This window comes from Dama dama, chromosome 22 (assembly GCF_033118175.1).
Source record: "Dama dama isolate Ldn47 chromosome 22, ASM3311817v1, whole genome shotgun sequence".
NCBI classification, from domain to species: domain Eukaryota; kingdom Metazoa; phylum Chordata; class Mammalia; order Artiodactyla; family Cervidae; genus Dama; species Dama dama.
This window is the reverse complement of record NC_083702.1, coordinates 17,128,958-17,150,382: the sequence shown is the minus strand read 5'-3', so window position 1 is coordinate 17,150,382 and position 21,425 is coordinate 17,128,958. Positions and strand designations below refer to the sequence as shown.

Genomic DNA, 21,425 nt, shown 5'->3' with positions numbered 1-21,425 from the left:
TCTCTGTTTTTTAATATACTGTCTAGGTTTGCCATAGCTTTTCTTCCAAGGAACAAGCATCTTTTAATTTCATGACTGCAGTCACTGTCCAGAGTGATTTTGGAGCCCAAGAAAATAAAGTCTGTCACAGTTTTCATTTTTTCCCCATCGTTTTGCCATGGAGTGATGGGACAGGATCCATAATCTTAGTTTTTTTCAATGCTGAGTTTCAAGTCAGCTTTTTCACTCTCCTCTTTCACTTTCATCAAGAGGCTCTTTAGATCCTCCTCACTTTCTGCCATTTAGGGTGATGTCATCTGCATATCCAAGGTTATTGATATTGTTATATTAATTCCATCAGATTAAAAATTTAGAAAGACAGAGAGAAGTGTTTCTTGTATTCTGTTTTATATACCCTGATAAAAGTTAAATATTCAGACATGTGCTGGATAATCAATAAAGTCTTAGGATATATTAGGATAGAGACTTCTGAGACATATTATTTCTTTTTCATTTTCTACTTGATTTTAAAATTTACATGGAAGAATAAGTGTGTGAAAATTCCAAGAAAATTATTAAATAGAAGGCTGATGTGATGAGTAAAGATATTAAATATAATAAAGATATATCTTTGTCTGGTCTCTTGCTGTGTAGACGTCTTGTGTCCTTAGACACACACAGCATCTTCCACACCACACCTGGACCCTCAGTGCTGCTCAGAGAACCTCACAGTTGCCTTCATCAGCTCACATTGCCATTACCCTTCCTCCCAGCTACTGTAAAACCTGCTCCACCTTCTTCAAAAATTACATTTGTCCTCTTGCTCCAAATAAGCCCCCAAACACAAGTCTCTTATATCTTTGAAATCATCAAATATAAACTACATAATCTCTTATCATAAAACACAGAAATTCATGTTTTATTACCTCCACCTTTGACTTGCCAGTGCATGGCTAAGTGTTCCTCCAAAGTTTGCATTTATACAGATATCTCAAAGGAAAAATTGGGGAGAGAGACTTTTCTAGTAACAATGAAAGAATATATGACTCAGAGCATTTCATTCACAGCTCTCTAGTTCTACCATCAAAGAACTATGAACAGTTACATCTAAATATGCAAAGGAAACTTGAAATCTGGCACAAATCCATAAGAATCTTTGATTTGTTAAATGATATTCCTTTAGGGATCACCTCTATATATGTAAATGATATCCTCCTATAGTAAGAGTAGCTTCCACTCCTACTAGCCTAGTGCAAAATAATGTCTCACATTGTTTGTACAGAAACAACTCCACCCAGGGAAGTACATCCTCATTTTTGTCACTCCTTCTCATAGCCTCCCTGTGCAAAGAGAATGTGTAAGTGGCAGTTAGCAAATGTTTCACTCTTACAAAAAGTGAATTATGAAAAAAAAATTATGAGGATTTATTTTAATTGGGAGAATAAATAAAGCCACTTCAGCGTCAGGTAAGTCCACTGGAGAAGAAAAGAATAGCAGAGATTTATAAGAGGAAAGTAAATGAAGCTCATCACTCACAGCCACAGTGCACTCAGGGAGGATGGGGAGGTGCCTCAGTCCTCTCTAGCCCACCTATCTCCTATTGCCCTGCTGACCAGACACCAGCTCTCTTGGAACTTTCCATTTTCTCAGCCGGTGGACAAAGAACTGACCATACCTGAGCAGATGACTCCTGCATCTTCCTGATGATTGCAGTTGTGTTGCCGCCATCCCCAGGAAGGGCACCTCCACACTTGGGACTCCTCTCCTCTGCAGTTCACTTCATCCAGCCAGATGGGCCCTGATCCCGCCCCGAAGTAAGAAAAGGCAGTGGCATCCAGGGCTTCTCCACAGCCTAGCTGCCTGCACACCACGCGGGCGTCGTCCAGGTCCCAGCGGTCATCACAGATGGTGCCCCAAGAGCCCTGGTCAAGGATCTCCACTCTCCCGGCGCAGGGACCGCCTCCGTCCACCAGGCGGAGCTGTCTGCTGTCTGAGCAGAGAGAAATGGAACGATGGGGTGATGACACCAGGGGCTGAGAAGGGTCTTCTGTCCTGTAGGACCCACACCCGATCAGTAGGGGGCGCTCTCCTCTGAGGCTGCCGACCCTGCTGCTTCAGACACGGAGTCGTTGCACTGGGGCAGCAGCTGGGTCTGGTTTTTTATACCAATGGCAAGAGAATAATAAGGTTGAAAAATAGGAAGAAAATAAAACAGGAAATATTGAGTTGAAAACACTCTAGTGAGCAGTCTGAGACAGAAGGTGGTATGAGGTCCTATCAGAGTTAACATTCTGATCTGTAGTTCTGCACAGCATCAGAGAAAGATTTACAGGAAATGTTAGTGTCTCTACCCAGAGCAGTTAAATGAGTTCAGAGTCACAGGAATGAGCTGACAGCTGGATGGATTCCTTTCAAAGCACACACATTTTGATGCCATTGACCTAAGAGTTAAAGGGGTTGATTAAAGGGAGTGGAATCAGGAACTGGCCTTATCAGATGCCTCAGATAGCAATCATGAATCCTCTACCATTAGAATCCTTCTCCCTGGTACAGTCATTCAGAACTGAAAAACAAAGGGATTCTGTAATATCTTGGTTTACCCCAGAATATTTCATTTGCAGTTCTAAGCTTCAGACTTCAGATCTGGATACTTACTTTCAAACAATGTGATCTCTTTGAGTAGACTGAACAACTTTGCATGAGAGATGATATCATTGACACTGGCCAGATTCCACTGGGAATCATAGAATGTTGCTTCTTCTCCCAAAAAATATAATCCCTCTTTGGACTTTGTATCAAGAATCTCTATTATTCAAATTTTGGAGTTATGTGATCTTTAGGGGGAAATTGTATGTTTGCTTAGTCACTTCAGTCGTGTTCAACTCTGTAAGACCCTATGAACTGTAGCCTACCAGGCTCCTCTGCCCATGGGATTCTCCAGGCAAGAATACTGAAGTGGGTTGCCATGCCCTCCTCCAGGGGATCTTCCTGGCCCAGCAATCTAACCAGTGTCTCCTGCATTGCAGGTGGATTCTTCACAGCTGAGCCACCGGCGAAGCCCTTCTAGTTCTATCACCGAGCAGAAATAGGTTACATTCCTGCAAGCCCTTGAACAAATAACATTAACAGGTTCACTGTATTCTCCTCTCCTTTTACACATAAAAGTGATGTAAAGAAAGGTTAAAGAAAGTCTATCAGTGTTGCACTTTAAGTAAATGATGAAGGAGAGAATTAAACCTAAATTTTCCACTTCCATGGAGAATGGAGGAGTTCACAGCAGGCCAATGAGTTTTGCTGGGTCTTGCTGAATACAACTTTAAAAGCTGGAAAATGTTTTTTAAGAAACAGTAAATGCATTCAACATTTGTTGACACAACATGGACTAAATATGCTAAAATTCTAAAGAGTGGAAACTATTTCAATGTTAGCCAAGGATCTATAGCTTCTTTTTCTCTGGGAATTTGCCAATTCATTGCATAATTTAATGATTCAGAATCTGGGCTTGGGCAAGCAGAGGACTATTGTTGTGACAGGAAGCCAGCATAATTTGGGAGTTACCTGGTGCTGAAGTGACAAAATTAGAGTCTTGAGAGCTTCTCTCACACAGCATGTTTTCTCCTCAAATATCTGCCCGTATACAAGCTGTGAAGGACAGGAGGCTAAAGAACTATATAAAAAGACTTGGAAAGCAGAGTCTTTCTCATTCTCTTGGGTACTGAGCTACCAAACAATCCAGGCTCTGAACTGAAATCTCTGAAAGTCCATGTCACAGGGACAGAGAAATCAGACGTGGACTGAGTGCTACCAAAACTGCAACCTACACTTGTTACAGCTCAGTTTTAGGTTATATTTAGATGTCTGAGTGATACACACCCCTCCCCTCTACCTGTCTAGCAAGACAAAGGGTAAATCCTTTCAGCTGTTAGAAAATGTATCAGGAGTATCTTACTTTTTCACATATAATTTATAGCATTCAATAAAAAATGACATGATATTTGACATGTTAGGATAACATGACAAATGACCAAAGTGAAAAAAAGAGATAAGAGAATGCAGAGACACACATGAGAGAAATGCATAAGGATTTTAAGTATAATAAGTGTATTTAGGGGAAAAAAGAGAAGGAGAGAATATACAGGTAAAAAGATGAAAAAAATTAACAAATAGTCATAAACAAATAAAAATAGCAATGGAACCATTGCCAACCTAAAATAAAATATCTAGGATTAAAAAGTGAATGAATAAGTCAAACGAATTTTAGATAGAACTTAGAATATAGTGATTTAGAGGAGTCCTAAAGATGAGAGATGAGAAGAAAAAGAAAGAGTAGGAGAGAGAGAGAAGAGATATAGAGAGACAGAACTACAGAAGTCATATTTGAAGATATAATGATAGAGAATATTTTAAAAATATAAATGGAAGAGTATGAAAACACCCACTCCTAGTAAAGCTGCTGAAAATCAAGAGGAAAAAGGGAATTCTGGAATAATAACACATTTATTGATACTAAAGGAAGAAAAAAAAGTGGGGAGAAAAAGGAACATAAAGCCTGTGGATCAATTAAAAGCAAATTGCGGATACCAACACATCAATATCAGTAATTGCATTTACAGTAAATGGATTAAGATAAAACAAAACTGACACGAATGTTATTGGCAAAATGATCACTTTATGTTATGAAAACATAGAAAGGTTGAAAGTAAAATGATGGGAAAATGTACTAGCTGCAAGAAAACTGGAGTAGCTTCATCAGTGTCCCAGGAAGCAGACTCTAGAAAAGATACATGACTTGAGAGTAGTGCTGAGGGAGGGCGTCGGGGCAGACAGACCGAAACCACAACCACAGACAACCAGCCGATCTGATCACAGGTCCGCATCCTGTCTAACGCAATGAAACTAGGCCAAGACGTGTGGGGCCACCCAAGACAGATGGGCCATGGTGGAGAGGTCGGACAGAATGTGGTCCATGGGAGAAGGGAATGGTGAACCACTGCAGTATTCTTGCCTTGAGAACCCCATGAGCAGAATGAAAAGGCAAAATGATAGGACACTGAACGATTAACTCCCCGGGTCAGTAGGTGCCCAATATGCCACTGGAGATCAGTGGAGAAATAACTACAGAGAGAATGAAGGTACAAAGCCAAGGCAAAAACAATACCCATTTCTGGATGTGACTGGTGATAGAAGCAAGGTCCAATGGTATAACGAGCAATATTGCATAGGAACCTGGAATGTTAGGTCCATGAATGAAGGGAAATTGGAAGTGGTCAAACAGGAGATGGCAAGAGTGAACATCACCATTCTAGGAATCGGTGAACTAAAAAGGACTGGAATGGGTGAATTTAACTCAGATGGCCATTGTATCTACTGCTGTGGACAAGAATCCCTTAGAAGAAATGGAGTAGCCCTCATAGTCAACAAGAGAGTCCAAAATGCAGTACTTGGATGCAATCTCAAACACAACAGAATGATCTGTGTTCATTTCCAAGGCAAACCATTTAATATCATGGTAACCCAAGTCTATGCCCCAACCAGTAACGCTGAAGAAGCTGAAGTTGAATGGTTCTATGAAGATCTACATGACCTTTTAGAACTAACACCCAAAAAAGATGTCCTTTTAATTATAGGGGACTGCAATGCAAAAGTACAAAGTCAAGAAACACCTGGAGTAACAGGCAAATTTGACCTTGGAGTACAGAATGAAGTAGGGCAAAGGCTAATAGAGTTTTGCCAAGAGACCACACTGATCATAGCAAACACCCTCTTCCAACAACACAAGAGAAGACTCTACACATGGACATCACCAGATGGCCGACACCGAAATCAGATAGATTATATTCTTTGCAGCTAAAGATGGAGAAGCTCTATACAGTCAGCAAAAACAAGACAAGGAGCTGACTGTGGCTCAGATCATGAACTCCTTATCACCAAATTCAGACTTAAATTGAAGAAAGTCGGGGAAACCACTGGACCATTCAGGTATGACCTAAATCAAATCCCTTATGACTACACAGTGGAAGTGAGACATAGAGGTAAGGGACTAGATCTGATAGAGTATCTGATGAATTATGGATGGAGGTTTGTGACATTGTACAGGAGACAGAAATGAAGACCATCCAAGAAAAAGAAATGCAAAAAAGCAAAATGGCTGTGAGAAGAGGCCTTACAAATAGCTGTGAAAGGAAGAGAAGCAAAAAGCAAAGGAGAAAAGGAAAGGTATACCTATTTGAATTCAGAGTTCCAAAGATAGCAGGGAGAGATAAGAAAACCTTCCTCAGTGATCAGTGCAAAGAAATAGAGGAAAACAATAGAATGGGAATGACTAGAGATCTCTTCAAGAAAATTAGAGATACCAAGGGAACATTTCATGCAAAGATGGGCTCAATAAAGGACAGAAATGGTAGGGACATAACAGAAGCAGAAGATATTAGAAGAGGTGGCAAGAATACACAGAAGAACTGTACAAAAAAGATCTTCACGACCCAGACAATCACAATGGTGTGATCACTCACCTAGAGCCAGACATCCTGGAATGTGAAGTCAAGTGGGCCTTAGGAAGCATCACTATAAAGAAAGCTAGTAGACTTGATCAAATTGCAGTTGAGCTCTTTCAAATACTAAAAGATGATGCTGTGAAAGTGCTGCACACAATGTGTCAGCAAATTTGGGAAATCTCAGCAGTGGCCACAGGACTGGAAAAGGTCAGTTTTCATTCCAATCCCAAAGAAAGGCAATGCCAAAGAACGCTCAAACTACCACACAATTGCACTCATCTCACACGCTAGTAAAGTAACGCTCAAAATTCTCCAAGGCAGGCTTCAGCAATGTGTGAACCATGAACTTCAAGCTGGTTTTAGAAAAGGCAGAGAAACCAGAGATCAAATTGCCAACATCAACTGGATCATCGGAAAAGCAAGAGAGTTCCAGAAAAACATCCACTTCTGCTTTATTGACTATGCCAAAGCCTTTGACTGTGTGGATCACAATAAACTGTGGAAAATTCTGAAAGAGATGGGCATACCAGACCACCTGACCTGCCTCTTGAGAAACCTGTATGCAGTTCAGGAAGCAACAGTTAGAACTGGACATGGAACAACAGACTGGTTCCAAATAAGAAAAGGAGTACATCAAGGCTGTATATTGTCACCCTGCTTATTTAACTTATGTAAAGAATACCTCGTGAGAAATGCTGGGCTGGATGAAGCACAAACTGGAGTCAAATTTGCCGGGAGAAATATCAATAGCCTCAGATATGCAGATGACACCACCCTTATGGCAGAAAGTGAAAAAGAACTAAAAAGCCTCTTGATGAAACTGAAAGAGGAGAGTGAAAAAGTTGACTTAAAGCTCAACATTCAGAAAACAAAGATCATGGCATCCAGTCCCATCACTTCATGGCAAAGAGATGGGGAAACAGTGGAAACAGTGGCTGACTTTATTTTGGGGGGCTCCAAAATCACTGCAGATGGTGCCTGCAGCCATGAAATTAAAAGATGCTTGCTCCTCCTTGGAAGGAAAGTTATGACCAACCTAGACAGCATATTAAAAAGCAGAGACATTACTTTGCCAACAAAGGTCCATCTAGTCAAGGCTATGGTTTTTCCAGTAGTCATGTATGGATGTGAGAGTTTGACTGTTAAGAAAGCTGAGCACCGAAGAATTGATGCTTTTGAACTGTGGTGTTGGAGAAGACCCTTGAGAGTCCCTTGGACTGGAAGGAGATCCAACCAATCCATCCTAAAGGAGATCAGTCCTGAGTGTTCACTGGAAGGACTGATGTTGAAGCTGAAACTCCAATATTTTGGCCACCTGATATGGAGAGCTGATTCATTTGAAAAGACCCCGATGCTGGAAAAGATTGGGGGCAGGAGGAGAAGGGGCCAACAGAGGATGAGATTGCTGGATGTCATCACCAACTCAATGGACATGAGTTTGGGTAAACTCTGGGAGTTGGTGATGGACAGGGTGGCCTGGGATGCTGCAGTCCATAGCATATCAAAGAGTCGGACACGACTGAGCAACTGAACTGAACTGAACTGAACACTAACTGAATTAAAGAGGGAATTTTCATGATTATAATAAGATGCACCCTTAATAAAGATATAGACATCAAAATTCAAGAAAGGTTAACAGAACATAGCTTTGAAATATACTTGACAGAATGAAAAGAAGAAATAGGCAAAATCACAATCAAAATGGAGGATTATTACTGTATCTTTTTCAATATTATACAGACCAAACATACAAAAAACCAAGAATACAGTAGATGTACAACAACATGATCAGCACATTTAACTAAGTAACACAAAGAGCAATGCACCCAACAGTGCAAGAGTTCACATTACTGTAAATGCACTAGGAGCATTTATCAAAACTGACCACATAATAGGACAAAATCTTTCACTCTCTGAATTCATACAGAGTATTTACTCTGACCACAATGGAATAAAATTAAGAATTTATAAGAAAAATTGTTAGCCATCCCTATTTGGGGAAATTCAGCAACACCCTTCCTTCCAAAACACACCTAAGTCTGGAAATAAATTTTAAATTTACTAAATATTGTGAAATAATGATAATGAAGATATGATAATAATGATAATAAACACAAAATAATGATATGATCATAAATTCTTCTAATGAAACTCAAGTAGTGCCTGAGGGAAATTTATACTCTAGATTTAAAGAAGAGGAAAGACTGAAAGTGAAAAAAGTAAGCTTCCAGTTAAGAAACTAGATGAGAAAGTCTAAAGGATTTAGAATGTTGAGGTTAATTTAAAAAGGAACAAAAATAAATGGAAAAGAAGGTAAGCATAAGATAGAAAACCCTTTAAGCGTGGCTCATTGAAAATTGATGAACATTGATCAATACTAATGAAGAGCAGAGAGTAAAGGAAGTTAACAATACCAAGAATGAAAAGGGACATCACTGTAAATCATACAGATTTTTTGGTCATAGTTTTTGTGTTGCTGTTTGTTTGTTTTTTGGCTGTGTTGTGGCTCATGAGATCTTAGTTCCCATGTCAGGGATTGAACTTGGACCCATGACAGTGAAAGTCCAGAGATTTAACCCCTGGATTGCATAGCTTTATTAATACAATTTATACATTTAACGTGGATATTACACAGAAAGTGTCAATTTCTCCACAGCCTTGCCAAGACTTAAGTGTCTTTAAAAAAAAACAAACGTCATTCTGACATGTGTGAGATGATGTCTCTTTGTGGTTTTGATTTACATTTCCCTGATGATTCACAATGTCAAGCATTTTTCATATACCCATTGGCCATTTGTATCTCTTCTTTAGAGAAATGTCTATTCAAGCCCTTGGCCAATTTTTCAATTGAGTTATTAGGTTTTGGATTTTTTTTTCTTGAGTTGCAGGAGTTCCTTATTTGTTTGGAAAATAATACCTTATATAATTAGTGCTAGCTTGCTTTTTCACTCTCTTGATGTTTCCTTTGGCTTGAAGAAGCTTTTTAAGTTTGATATATTCCCACTTGTCTACTTTTGCTTTGTTACCTGTACTTTTGACATCATATCCATGAAATCATGAAGCAATGTGTTTTTATTTTGTGATGAAGCGATCACATATCTAAAATATAATTGTTATCTCTGGTGATGATGTTACACAATCACACATAGTAAAATAAATTCAGATTAAATAAATGAATTCAAAATTAGGTTTAAAAAATTAGGTTTTGAATATTATTTAGTGGAACTGTAAAATTATTTGCAGAAAATAAAACTTGATTCAATGTTATTTTGGGATTAAGAATGGCATATGAAACATTTCATTAAAGGCAGAAGTCAAAAAAGTAAACCATTATAGATTTGATAACATAACCCCCCATTCACATATATAACCTTTAAAATATATGCAAAAAAAGGGGGAAATATTTACAAAAATATTTAAGGAAGAATAAGGGATGTTTCTTTATAAGACTATAAAGAAAGCTGAGTGCTGAAGAACTGATGCTTTTGAACTGCGGTGTTGGAGAAGACGCTTGAGAGTCCCTTGGACTGCAGGGAGATCCAACCAGTCCATTTTAAAGGAGATCAGTCCTGGGTGTTCATTGGAAGGACTGATGTTGAAGCTGACACAACTGAGCGACTGAACTGAAGTGATGTTTGTTTATAGAGAGTTCCTACAAATAAATAAAAAATTTTAAAGCATTCTAGAGAAAAAAATATTGTCATGAAAGATATCTTAAAACTGTAATATAGGAAAGAAGATAATATTTTTGTATATAGTGTTTGTGAAAGTCGCTCTGCTGCTGCTAAGTCACTTCAGTCGTGTCCGACTCTGTGCGACCCCATAGATGGCAGCCCACCAGGCTCCCCCATCCCTGGGATTCTCCAGGCAAGAACACTGGAGTGAGTAGCCTTTCCCTTCTCCAGGGGTCTTCCCAAGCCAGGGATCGCACCTAGGTCTCCCACATTGCAGGCAGATTCTTTACTGGCTGAGTCATCAGGGAAGCCCAAGAATATTGGGGTGAGTAGCCTATCCCTTCTCCAGTGGATCTTCCCAACCCAGGAATCAAACTGGGGTCTCCTGCATTGTAGGTGGATTCTTTACCAGCTTAGCTACCAGGGAAGCCCTAATGTGAATTTAAAAAAAAAAAAATGTGATGCATGTTCTTATGTCAAGACTATGAAGAGAATAATACTCTTTTAAAATTAATTATTTATTTGGTTACGCTGGGTCTTAGTTGCAGCATGCAAATTCTTACTTGTGGGATCATAAGAAAAAAAATTGTAACTACATGTGGTGATGGATATTACTGTATATGTAACATATGATTTACCAATATGTACAAAAACATAAACACTATGTTTTACACTTAGAACTAATATAATGTTACAAGAATTACATTTCAATTAAAAATTTTAACAAACAGGATTGGAATATGTGGATAAAATCAGTTCCATCCTTACCTCATTTAGGCTTCTCTGGTGGCTTAGACAGTAAAGAATCTGACTGCAATGCGGGAGACTCAATTGCGTTACCTAGGATGGGATGATCCCCTGGAGAAGGGAATGGAAAACCATTCCAGTATTCTTGCCTGGAGAAATCCGTGGACAGAGGAGCCTAGCAGGCTATAGTCCATGCACACACAAAGAGTTGGACATGATTGAGCAACTAACAATTTCACTTAATGTCATTCTGTGGACCCAAATTAAACTCACCACTTAGATTTTAAAATATCAAATCTCACTGCATCCTACAGGGTTAGGACAGACACACAGAAACAGTAAGTCACCTTCACACGAGATGTAGGCTTCCTCCTCTGGAGAACATGAAGTGTAATTCCAAGGGTCAGAAGGACACTGCCAGAGAGAGGTGTCAGTTTTCTGACACCGGATTCCATCCACCCACTGGGGTCTAGAACCTTCTCTAAGAGCAAGAGAAGAGTTGAGGGTTCCACTGTCCCCACAGCCAAGCTGTCTGCAGATCATGGACACAGTGATGTCCTCCATGGGATTGCGGCAGACACTGCCCCAGGTCCCGTTGTAGAAAACTTCCAGCCACCCAGCACACTGCTGGTCCTCACTCACCAACCTGAGGGCCAGGAACTCTAAGATTGAAAGGGGAGGAGACAGGACACAGTGAAAACTTTGCTGGATGTTTTAGGTTTTCCTTTCTTCTAGAAATGGTGAACATTCATCTCTGACCTTGTTTAAGAGGTACCCACTAGATAACAAGACTGAGATTGTCTCCCTTTTAACTGACTTTGTCCATTTGTGTCTGTCCTTCTATTTCTACCACAATGGTATAGTGGATATGAACTGAGAGGAAGACCAAACTGTGTGGGCGCTAATCAGGGAGGGGCAGCTGAATCCAGCTTCCTGACCAAATCTTTGAAGAGTATGTCAAGGGATGTTATGTGGATATTAGGGAGATAGGCAGAATAATTAACCCCAAAATGTCCACATCCCAATCTCTGCAACCTGTGAATATGTTACCATACCTGACAAAAGGGATTTACAGATGTGATTAAGAAAAGGACCTTGGGACGGTGAGATTAAGCTAAAATATTATATTAACAACGTGAGCCCAGTCTAAGCACATCCTTAGACCCACTATCCTTATATGGAATACATTTCTTAGCTCTGCCTAGAGAGAGAGATGTGACTCTCGATAATATTTGGAGGCCTGCAGCATTGCTGGTCTGATAATGGATGAAGGGAGCTGTGAACCAAGGGATGTAGGCGGTTTCTAGAAGCTTGAGAATTCCATGGACAGAGGGGCAGGGCAGGATACAGTCCATGGGATCGCAAAGAGTCAGACACGACTGTGTGAATAACTTTCCTTTTTTTATCTAGAAGATTGAAAAGACAAGAAATAGATTCTCCCCCAGAGCCACAGAAGTGATGCAGCCCTGCTGAAGCCTTGATCCCAGCCCAGTGAGATCCTTGCTGAACATCTAAGCTACAGAAGAGTAAGGAAATAAATATATGCTGTTTTAAATCACTGATTGGTAAATTGTTAGGGAAGCAAACGGAAACTAGTACCGTGGGTTTAAAATTTTTGTATGTAACTGGAGAGAGAGCCTTGCTTTCAAGAAAAACTGTAAAAAACGGTTCTGCCAGGAAACACTGGGGAGAAGAAAGGACCAGACCCTCAGCTGCTGCAGGGGGTAGTGAAAGCACCTCGTCTTCACGTCTGCTGGAAACACAGGCTCCGTGGGGGGAAGCCTCCTCCTCTGGTCCTTTCAGCATCTCTCCCTCAGAGCTCAGACCCCGTCCTCCAGGGCCCCACCCCCTCCCCCAGCCTGTGGACAGTGCGCAGCGCAGACCTGAGCAGATGACCCCCGCGTCCTGCTTGTGTCTGCAGTCATGCTGCCCCCAGCCCCGGGAAGGGCACCTCCACACGTGGGACTCCTTTCCTGTGCAGTTCAGGTCGTCCAGCCAGATGGGCCCTGACCCTGCCCCGAAGTGGGCAGACCCCGTGGCATTGAGGGCGTCTCCACAGCCCAGCTGCCTGCACACCACGTGGGCATCGTCCAGGTCCCAGCCATCATCACAGATGGTGCCCCAGGAGCCCTGCTCAAGGATCTCCACTCTCCCGGCGCAGGGACCGCCCCCGTCCACCAGGCGGAGCTGTCTGCTGTCTGAGGAGAGAGAAAAGGGACAATGGGGCGTTGACTTGGAGAATGAATAGGGTCTTCTGTCCTGTGGGACCCTCACCTGAGCAGTAGGGGGCGCTCTCCTCTGAGGCCGCAGCGTCTGCTGGTTCAGACAGGATGTTGTTGCACTGGGGAAGCACCTGGGTCTGGTTTCCTGAGGAAACAACAATGATCAGAAGTCTGGAAGGTCTGAAGAACAGGAAACTGAATTAAGGGAAATAATGACCTAGTGATAGAGCCTAAGACGAAAGCTCTGTTCAGTTCACTTCAGTTTAGTCGCTCAATAGTGTCCTACTCTTTGTGAACCCATGAACCACAACACGCAAACTCTCCCGGTCCATCACTAACTCCTGGAGTCCACCCAAACCCATGCCCATTGAGTTGGTTATACCATCCAACCATCTCGTCCTCTGTCGGCCCCTTCTCCTCCTGCCCCCAATCTTTCCCAGCATCAGGGTCTTTTCAAATGAGTCAACTCTTCACATCAGGTGGCCAAAGGATTGGAGTTTCAGCTTCATCAGTCCTTCCAATGAACACCCAGGACTGATCTCTTTTAGGGTGGACTGGTTGGCTCTCCTTGCAGTCCAAGGGACTCTCAAGAGTCCTCTCAAACACCACAGTTCCAAAGCATCAATTCTTCAGTGCTCAGCTTTCTTTACACTCCAACTCTCACATCCATACATGACTACTGGAAAAACCATAGCCTTCACTAGACAGACCTTTGTTGGCAAAGTAATGTCTCTGCTTTTTAATATGCTGTCTAGGTTGGGTCATAACTTCCCTTCCAAGGAGTTAGTGTCTTTTAATTTCTTGGTTGTCGTCACCATCTGCAGTGATTTTGGAGCCAAAAAAATGAAGTCAGCCACTGTTTCCACTGTTTCCCCATCTATTTGCCATGAAGTGATGGGACTGGATGCCTTGATCTTAATTTTTTGAAAGTTGAGTTTTAAGCCAGCTTTTTCACTCTCCTCTTTCACTTTCATCAAGAGGCTCTTCAGCTTCTCTTTGCTTTCTGCCATAAAGGTGGTGTCATCAGCATATCTGAGGTTATTGATATTTCTCCCGGCAATCTTTTTTTTTTCTTCATATATGTTTATTAGTTGGAGGCTAATTACTTTAGAATATTGTAGTGGTTTTTGTCATACATTGACATGAATTAGCCATGGATTTACATTCCCCATCCCGTTCCCCCCTCCCAAGAACAGACTTTTGGACTCTCCCGGCAAGCTTGATTCCAGCTCATTCTTCATCCAGCCCAGCATTTCACATGATGTACTCTGCATATAAGTTAAATAAGCAGGATGACAACATACAGCCTTGACATACTCCTTTCCAATTTGGAACCAGTCTGTTTTTCCATGTCCAGTTCTAACTATTGCTTATTGATCTGCATACAGGAGGCAGGTAAGGTGGACTGGTATTCCCATCTCTTTAAGAATTTTCCAGTTTGTTATGATCCACACAGTCAAAGGTTTGGCATAGTCAATAAAGCAGAAGATGTTTTTCTGGAACTCTCTTGCTTTTTCTGTGATTCAACGGATGTTAGCAATTTGATCAATATGAAAAGGCAAAACTTTTAGCTAAAGAAAAAGAATATATACTTCATTTTGCTTATGATTTTGAGTCATTGATCAGGAAAAAAACTCAGTTTGGCAATCTTTCAGTGGGGTCTTTCAGTGCTGCAATTAGATGTCACCTGGAGCTGAAGTCATTTAAAGATTTGACTGAACTCTGGTTCTGTAAAGAAACTCCTAGAAGTGTTCTAAGGGTAAAGGAACATCATTTCTTCAACGTAATTCAGAAAGATTTTACATATTCAGGAAGAAATGGGGCAGAAGGGTAATCCAGAAGGAAAGGCACTCACACACACAGAGAGACTAAAGCAAAATATTGATGCTAATATTTAGAAACCCAGGTAAAGGTCATAAGGGAATTTTTATATTACTTTCCCAACATTTTAATGTCTTAAATGACATCACAATTTAAAAAATTAAAAGATGAAAACAACTCAAAGAGAATTCTTTGCCAGGACACTTTCACAAAAATACTCATAACATCAAAAATAAAATACCTAGGAGAAATCCTAGTAGAAGATGGGCAAAATCTCTGAGAGAAATTCAAGATCTAACTGAATAGAGGGATGTATTATGTCAATGATTTGGAAAACTCAACATTGTCAATGTCAATCATCTTCAAATTTCTTTGTCTCCTCTCAAATTTTTAAATCTAATCTCAATGAAAATGCCCTTAAGGTTTTCTTTTGGTGAAAATGACAAGCTGATTTCTAAATTCATACAAAATACAAGCAACCAAGAATGGCCATCACAGTTGGTAAGAAAAGCAACAAAGTTAGAGGAGTTAATATAAAGTAACTCTTGTAAACTAAAATTATTAAGACTTACTACAAAGTTTGAAACTCTGGGAGATAGTGAAGGACATGGAAGCCTGATGAACTGTAGTTCATGAGGTCACAAAAAGTCAGACATGACTTAGTGATTGAACAACAACAATGACAAAGTTATGATAATTAAGAAAATGTAGTATTGGTGTGAGGATAGACAAATGATAACATGGAACAGAATAGAGTCTTAAAAAGGACAGACATACTTGCCCTTCTGATTATGAGAAAGGCGTCTCTGAAGTGGGGAAAAAAATATTTTCAGAATAAGATTGAGTCCATTGGATGTCCATATGAAACCTGACCCTTATCTTACACCGATATCAATCCCAGAAGGAATGCACAATTATATGCAAGAGAAAAATAATAAAATTTCCATAAGGTACTCTTGGAGAATGTTTTTATGATCTTGGAGTAGGCAAAAATTCTGTATTAAAGGGTATAAGAAGCATTAAATGTACAGGAAAATGTTGGCAAATTATGTTTCCATAAGATTAAGAAATGAGTTCATCAAAGGACACCATTTGATTTAAATAAAGAAAGGAAAAGACCAAGGGTTAAACATGGAAAGTAAGTAACACATATTTGCATCCAAAGACATTGTCATGGTAAGTTGTAGTATCATATTTCTAATAGTCAAGAACTGGAAACAACTCAGATTTATACTGTCAGTAGAATTGATCAGTACATGACCATGTGATCATTCAAAGTTATACTCTACTGTAATAAAAAAAAATAAAGTGCTACAATATACAACATCATGATTGAATCCCAAACATAATTTTGAGTCTAAGAAATTAGATACAAAAGATGCAACATACTGCATCATTTTATATAAAGTTCAAAAATTGATAAAACACTATGTTAGAAGAAGTTAGGTAAGCGGTTTTCCCTGTCGAGGAGGGAGGACACAGTTACTGGAGGCAACAGTGACTGTGGTGCTGGGGACATTCTCTTTGTTGCTCTGGATTGGGGTTCATACTGAGGTCTATGCTTACTGCTTCTACATTGTCTTCTATGGTTCTGTGTAAGCAACAATGTTGCTTAAAAATATATTATTCCCCTTCACACTTCTTGCCCTGGCCTAAAAAATGAAGGAACAATGAAAAGATCCATATTTCACCACAAAATATCTGACTTTGAAGTCCATTTTCCCTCACTCTCTGCTCTTGGGGACATTTCACTCCAGGAGCATCCTGAGTACCAGTAGCCCTTGTCCCTCTCTCTTACCTGAGCAGATCACAGAAGCTGTGTTGCCATGGGAACAGTCAGGCCCACCCAGGACAGTCACAGGACAACTCCACAGGAAGGACTCCTCCCCCGAGCAGTGAAATCGGACTGTGGATATATGATCCCCTTCTTCCACAAAGTGTGGTCCTCTGGGGGTGGAGACAGCAACTCCACAGTCGAGCTGACGACAGACAACATCGGCATTGGCCAGATTCCAGTGGGAGGCACAGAGCGCTCTCCATCGTCCAGAAATGTTCATCTCCACCTGCCCCTCACACTGAGAGGAGCCGTTTGTCCTGAGCCCGACTTCTGAGTACGCTGGTAGAAGAAGACAGAGTTACAGCAAAATCACATGAACAGGGTGTTAACAGAGATGAAAGGCCTGACCTGCATCTCACCTGAACAGACAACCTGAGCAGCTCCACTGTGGTGACACGTGCCCCCTGGACAGGGCACTCTGGGGCAGACCCGGAGCTCAGGCTCCTCCCCCTCACACCTGAACTCTTCAGCCCACACCCGGCCATCGGACTCTCTGAGGGGCACGTGTCCCGGGACAGACACAGCTTTGCCACACCCCAGCTCTGCACAGATGACCTGGGCAGTGGGGAGTGTGAAGTTCCCATCAGACACTGGGATCCAGGCTTCTCCAGAATGCACTTCTACTTGTCCTGAGCAGGGTCCATCCCCTCCAGCCAGACGTGCAAATCCTAAGAGGAAACAACAACAAAACCAGTGAATGTTCGTGGTACTGACTTGAAACTGCACATTACAGGCTCTGGTGTGAAAGTTTTTCTTTTTAGAAGTGGAGCATGTAGAGAGTCTTTGACAGTTAGTGTCATAATTGAATTTTCTTGAGCAGGTTTCTAAAGAGAAATCCAGGAGGATTGCAAGGTCAGTTTGGAATGGCTGAATCCCAAGAACATACACTTTGAGACTGGTTAGAAATCTGAATTCCTTGGTCTAGAAGCCAAGAAACTACAGAGCCCAGTTCAGATCATTGGAATGGCTGAATACTGGAAACACATCTTTTAGCATTGGTTGAAGAAGTGAATTTCTCATTTAGCAGCCTAGGACCTACAGATCCAAGGATAACGTATAATATGCAGGCACTTGAAAGTAGAGATATGCAGAACAGAACCCACCCAGAAGGACGTGGGCTATGAGATTAGAGACCTAGCATCCAGACAAGCTTAGAAAGCTTTCGTGGGACTTGTGGGGCTAATATTCTGATCAATTTTCTCTCCCAGGAGCTAGTCTTCAAGTGACCTGGATGAGGGAAAGTCTTGAGGCTGGATCCATGAGGGGATGCCAACCTGTAGACGGGTGACAGCTCCAGAGAAGAAATATAGACGCTATCACTAATTCATGTTTATGTCATCACATCTTGTCTTCTCAATAGCAAAAATTCCATTGATTTCTTCAGTGACCTCAGTGGGAAAGAAAAGGAATTAAGGAAAATCAGAGAGTCATAGAGAGAGAGTCCCAGCCATCTCTCTTGAAATCCTAGGATTTGTCAAAGAACCTGGTAGAGTGTGTGTTCTCAGGGGGAGCTTACCAGGCAGCTGTGTTTCCAGATCATCTCCTATTAAAGGTTTTTTTTCTGAAACAGGACTCATAGAAAATGCTAATTGATTTTAATACTATCATTGTACTAATTCTAACCACAGAAAAATATGCATTCTTCTCAAGTACAAATGGAATATTCTCCAGGCTAGGTTACAAATAACTCTTAACAAATTCAAAAGTATTAAAATAATTCCAAGTATCTTTCATTACCACAGTGGAATGGAACTAAAACTCAATAGTGATAAGGAAATAGGAAATTCATGAATATACAAAAATTAAACCACATACTCCTATTTCTCTATTTCTATTAAGAATGTCATTGGGATTTATATAGAAATTGCATTAAATCTGTAGATCACTTTGACAAGTACAGGCATTTTAACAATGTTAATTCTTCCAGGCCAGAAGCACAGAATGACTTTCCATTGATCATATTATCTTTAATTTCTTTCATAGATGTTTTACAATTCCAAAAGAAGATGGCATGTTGAATGTTTGACATTCTTCCTCTAAAAGGAGGAAGAAGAAGGAGAAGGAGGAGGAAGAGAGCAAACAAGCCATAATTTGGAGAGTTCCAAGTTGAAAAAGCCTTAACATGAACAAAATATGTATTTGTGGGAAACACTTGTTGAATAGGTTGTTAGCATATTACATCACCCTCTGCTCCTCCCATCTACCACTTATGCTGCTCTCCTTTTTCATGTCTCCCACTTCATACAAGCAAACACCATTTTAAAAGATACAGATGAATGGAATAGAAAATCAGAAAGGATAGCTACTGCTGAGGAAGTAGGGTGTAGGTGGGGAATATGGCAGGCAAGGTGCGATCAGGGAAGTTTTAAAACTAAAGGAGACAAGCCAAAATAAAAGTTTATCATTTGGTCATCAAAGGAACACATTTTGAACAGAATGAAGATAACCCAATGAAAAAACTTTATTTGATTCACAAGTACAATTCCCTGATTTTCAGATGTATTCTGATTATTTATTTCTAAAGTTCTTACTGGTAAAGGACTGCTTAGTGATGCCCAACATCCAACCAAAAAAATTATTAGAATTTCCAAAGGGGAAAAATGTAACCCATAACACATTTTTAAAAATAATCATTTAAATCAGCTTCAGAAATTATAGAAATGATTGAACTGGCTGAAGAGATCTTTAAATCACTAATATCAATATGCGTAATGAGGAATAAAAATAAACAGGGAGGAAAACTAGGAAAAATAAACAAATGAGACTTCTAAAACTGAAAAAATATGGTGTTGGAATGGAAAATTATTTGGATTAATTACACAAGAGACTAGACATTGCAGAATGAAAGAATTGGGAAGTAAAACTCTGCAATAGAGACTATCTAAACTGAACCAAAGAGAGCAAAAAGGCAGAAAAATATGAATGAAAACACAGTGGCATGTAGTGGATAACATAAAAATATATAAAATATGTGTATTTGGAGATTCAAAATAAGGGCTGTGTGGAAAAATACTAAGAAAAGATAAATGAAGTTTTTCCAAATTTTTTGAAAACTGTAAATCCACTTATTCGAAAGGCTAAACAAACCCCAAACAAGGTAATGAAATCATTCTCAGAAAACATGACAATATAAATACTGAAATTCAGTGGTAAACAAACAAACAAAAATATCTTAAGAGCAGCCAGGGAAATTTGACACATAATATACACGGAACAAAAGGTTAAGTATTATTTACTGACTTTTTGTTGGAGGCAATGAAAGTCAGATGACAATATAAAAACATACTTAAAGTATTGGGGTTGGGCATTTGTTACCCTAGAACTGAATCAGCTATGAAAATACTTTTCAAAACTGAATGAAAATTAAAATGATTTCAGGTCAATGAAAGATGATAGACTTGGAGGCCACCAGGCACCACACTACACAAAACTGCCTCAGAAAGTTCTTCAAGCTCAAGGGAGATGACAGCAGATGAAAACAGCGATCCTCTCAAAGCTGCAGAGACTGTGCTAAATGCTGATTCTCTATGAGAAGATTTAAGGCAAAATATTAGCAACATTTCCCAGGTCTAGGAAAATCCCACATACCACGGAGCAATTAAGCTGATGCATTACAACTAGTGAGCCTGTGCTCTAGAGCCCAGGGGCCACGACTACTGAAGCTTGCGCACCCTAGAGCCTGTGCTCCAAAACAAGCGAGGCCCCCGCAATGGGAACCTTGTGCACTGCAACTAGAGAGTAGCCTCTGATCTCCGCAGCTAGAGAAAAACCCATGCAGCAATGAAGGCTCAGCACAGCCAAAACTAAATAAAAATTATTTTAAATTTTAAAAAAAAATTCAACATTATTATCACCTAAAAATCTGATATGATTAATAAGCCAATAGAGTTTTAAGATAAAATAATAAAATATACTCAAAGATTAAAATAGGAACAAAGATATAACAAATAGCAGGCAAGTACACTTAAACCTAATTATATCAATAGTTACATTAAATGTAAATAATTTAAGTACTCCAAATAAAAAACAAGATGATCAGACCAGATAAAATCAGACAAAACAATATACTATCTATAAATATATGTGTGTTTAAATATAAACACAGAAACATATTTAAAAGGTAAAAAGTTATATACTATGCAAACACAAGTCAGAGAAAGCTGTATATAGCATCTATATTAATATCATACAAAGTCAGACTATAAGACAAAGAATACATTCAGAGAAAAAGAAACATTTTATGGTAATAAAATACAAAAGAAATTATATACTATCAAAACAGGTGGCTTAAAAATAAAGTGATGCTTAGAAGAAAATTTAGAACCTTGATGCTTCCTTGATGCCTACATTAGAATAAAAATAGAAACAGAAGAAAATGATCCAAGACCCAAGAATCTACAAAAGCAACAACAATCATAACTGAAAAGCGAAAGCCGTTCAGTCGCGTCTGACTCTTTGCGCACAAAGAACAAATATTAAAAGCAGCAAGGGAGAAACAACAAATAACACACAAAGGGATTCCCATAAGGATAACAGCTGATCTATCAATAGAAACCCTCCAGGCCAGAAGGGAATGGCAGGACATACTTCAAGTAATGAAAGAGAATAACCTACAACCTAGATTACTGTACCCAGCAAGGATCTCATTGAG

General features: G+C 39.9%; 1 protein-coding gene across 1 annotated transcript in view; it reads right to left on the bottom strand.

Moving 5' to 3' along the window:
- Positions 1 to 21,425, bottom strand: part of LOC133043048 (uncharacterized) — a 128,274-nt gene that overhangs the window by 23,162 nt on the left and 83,687 nt on the right. Inside the window, 6 exon segments of the mRNA XM_061123937.1 lie at positions 1,655 to 2,012; positions 11,222 to 11,556; positions 12,778 to 13,092; positions 13,169 to 13,261; positions 16,736 to 17,053; positions 17,134 to 17,442. Of these exon segments, the coding sequence (XP_060979920.1) occupies positions 1,655 to 2,012; positions 11,222 to 11,556; positions 12,778 to 13,092; positions 13,169 to 13,261; positions 16,736 to 17,053; positions 17,134 to 17,442 (1,728 nt within the window).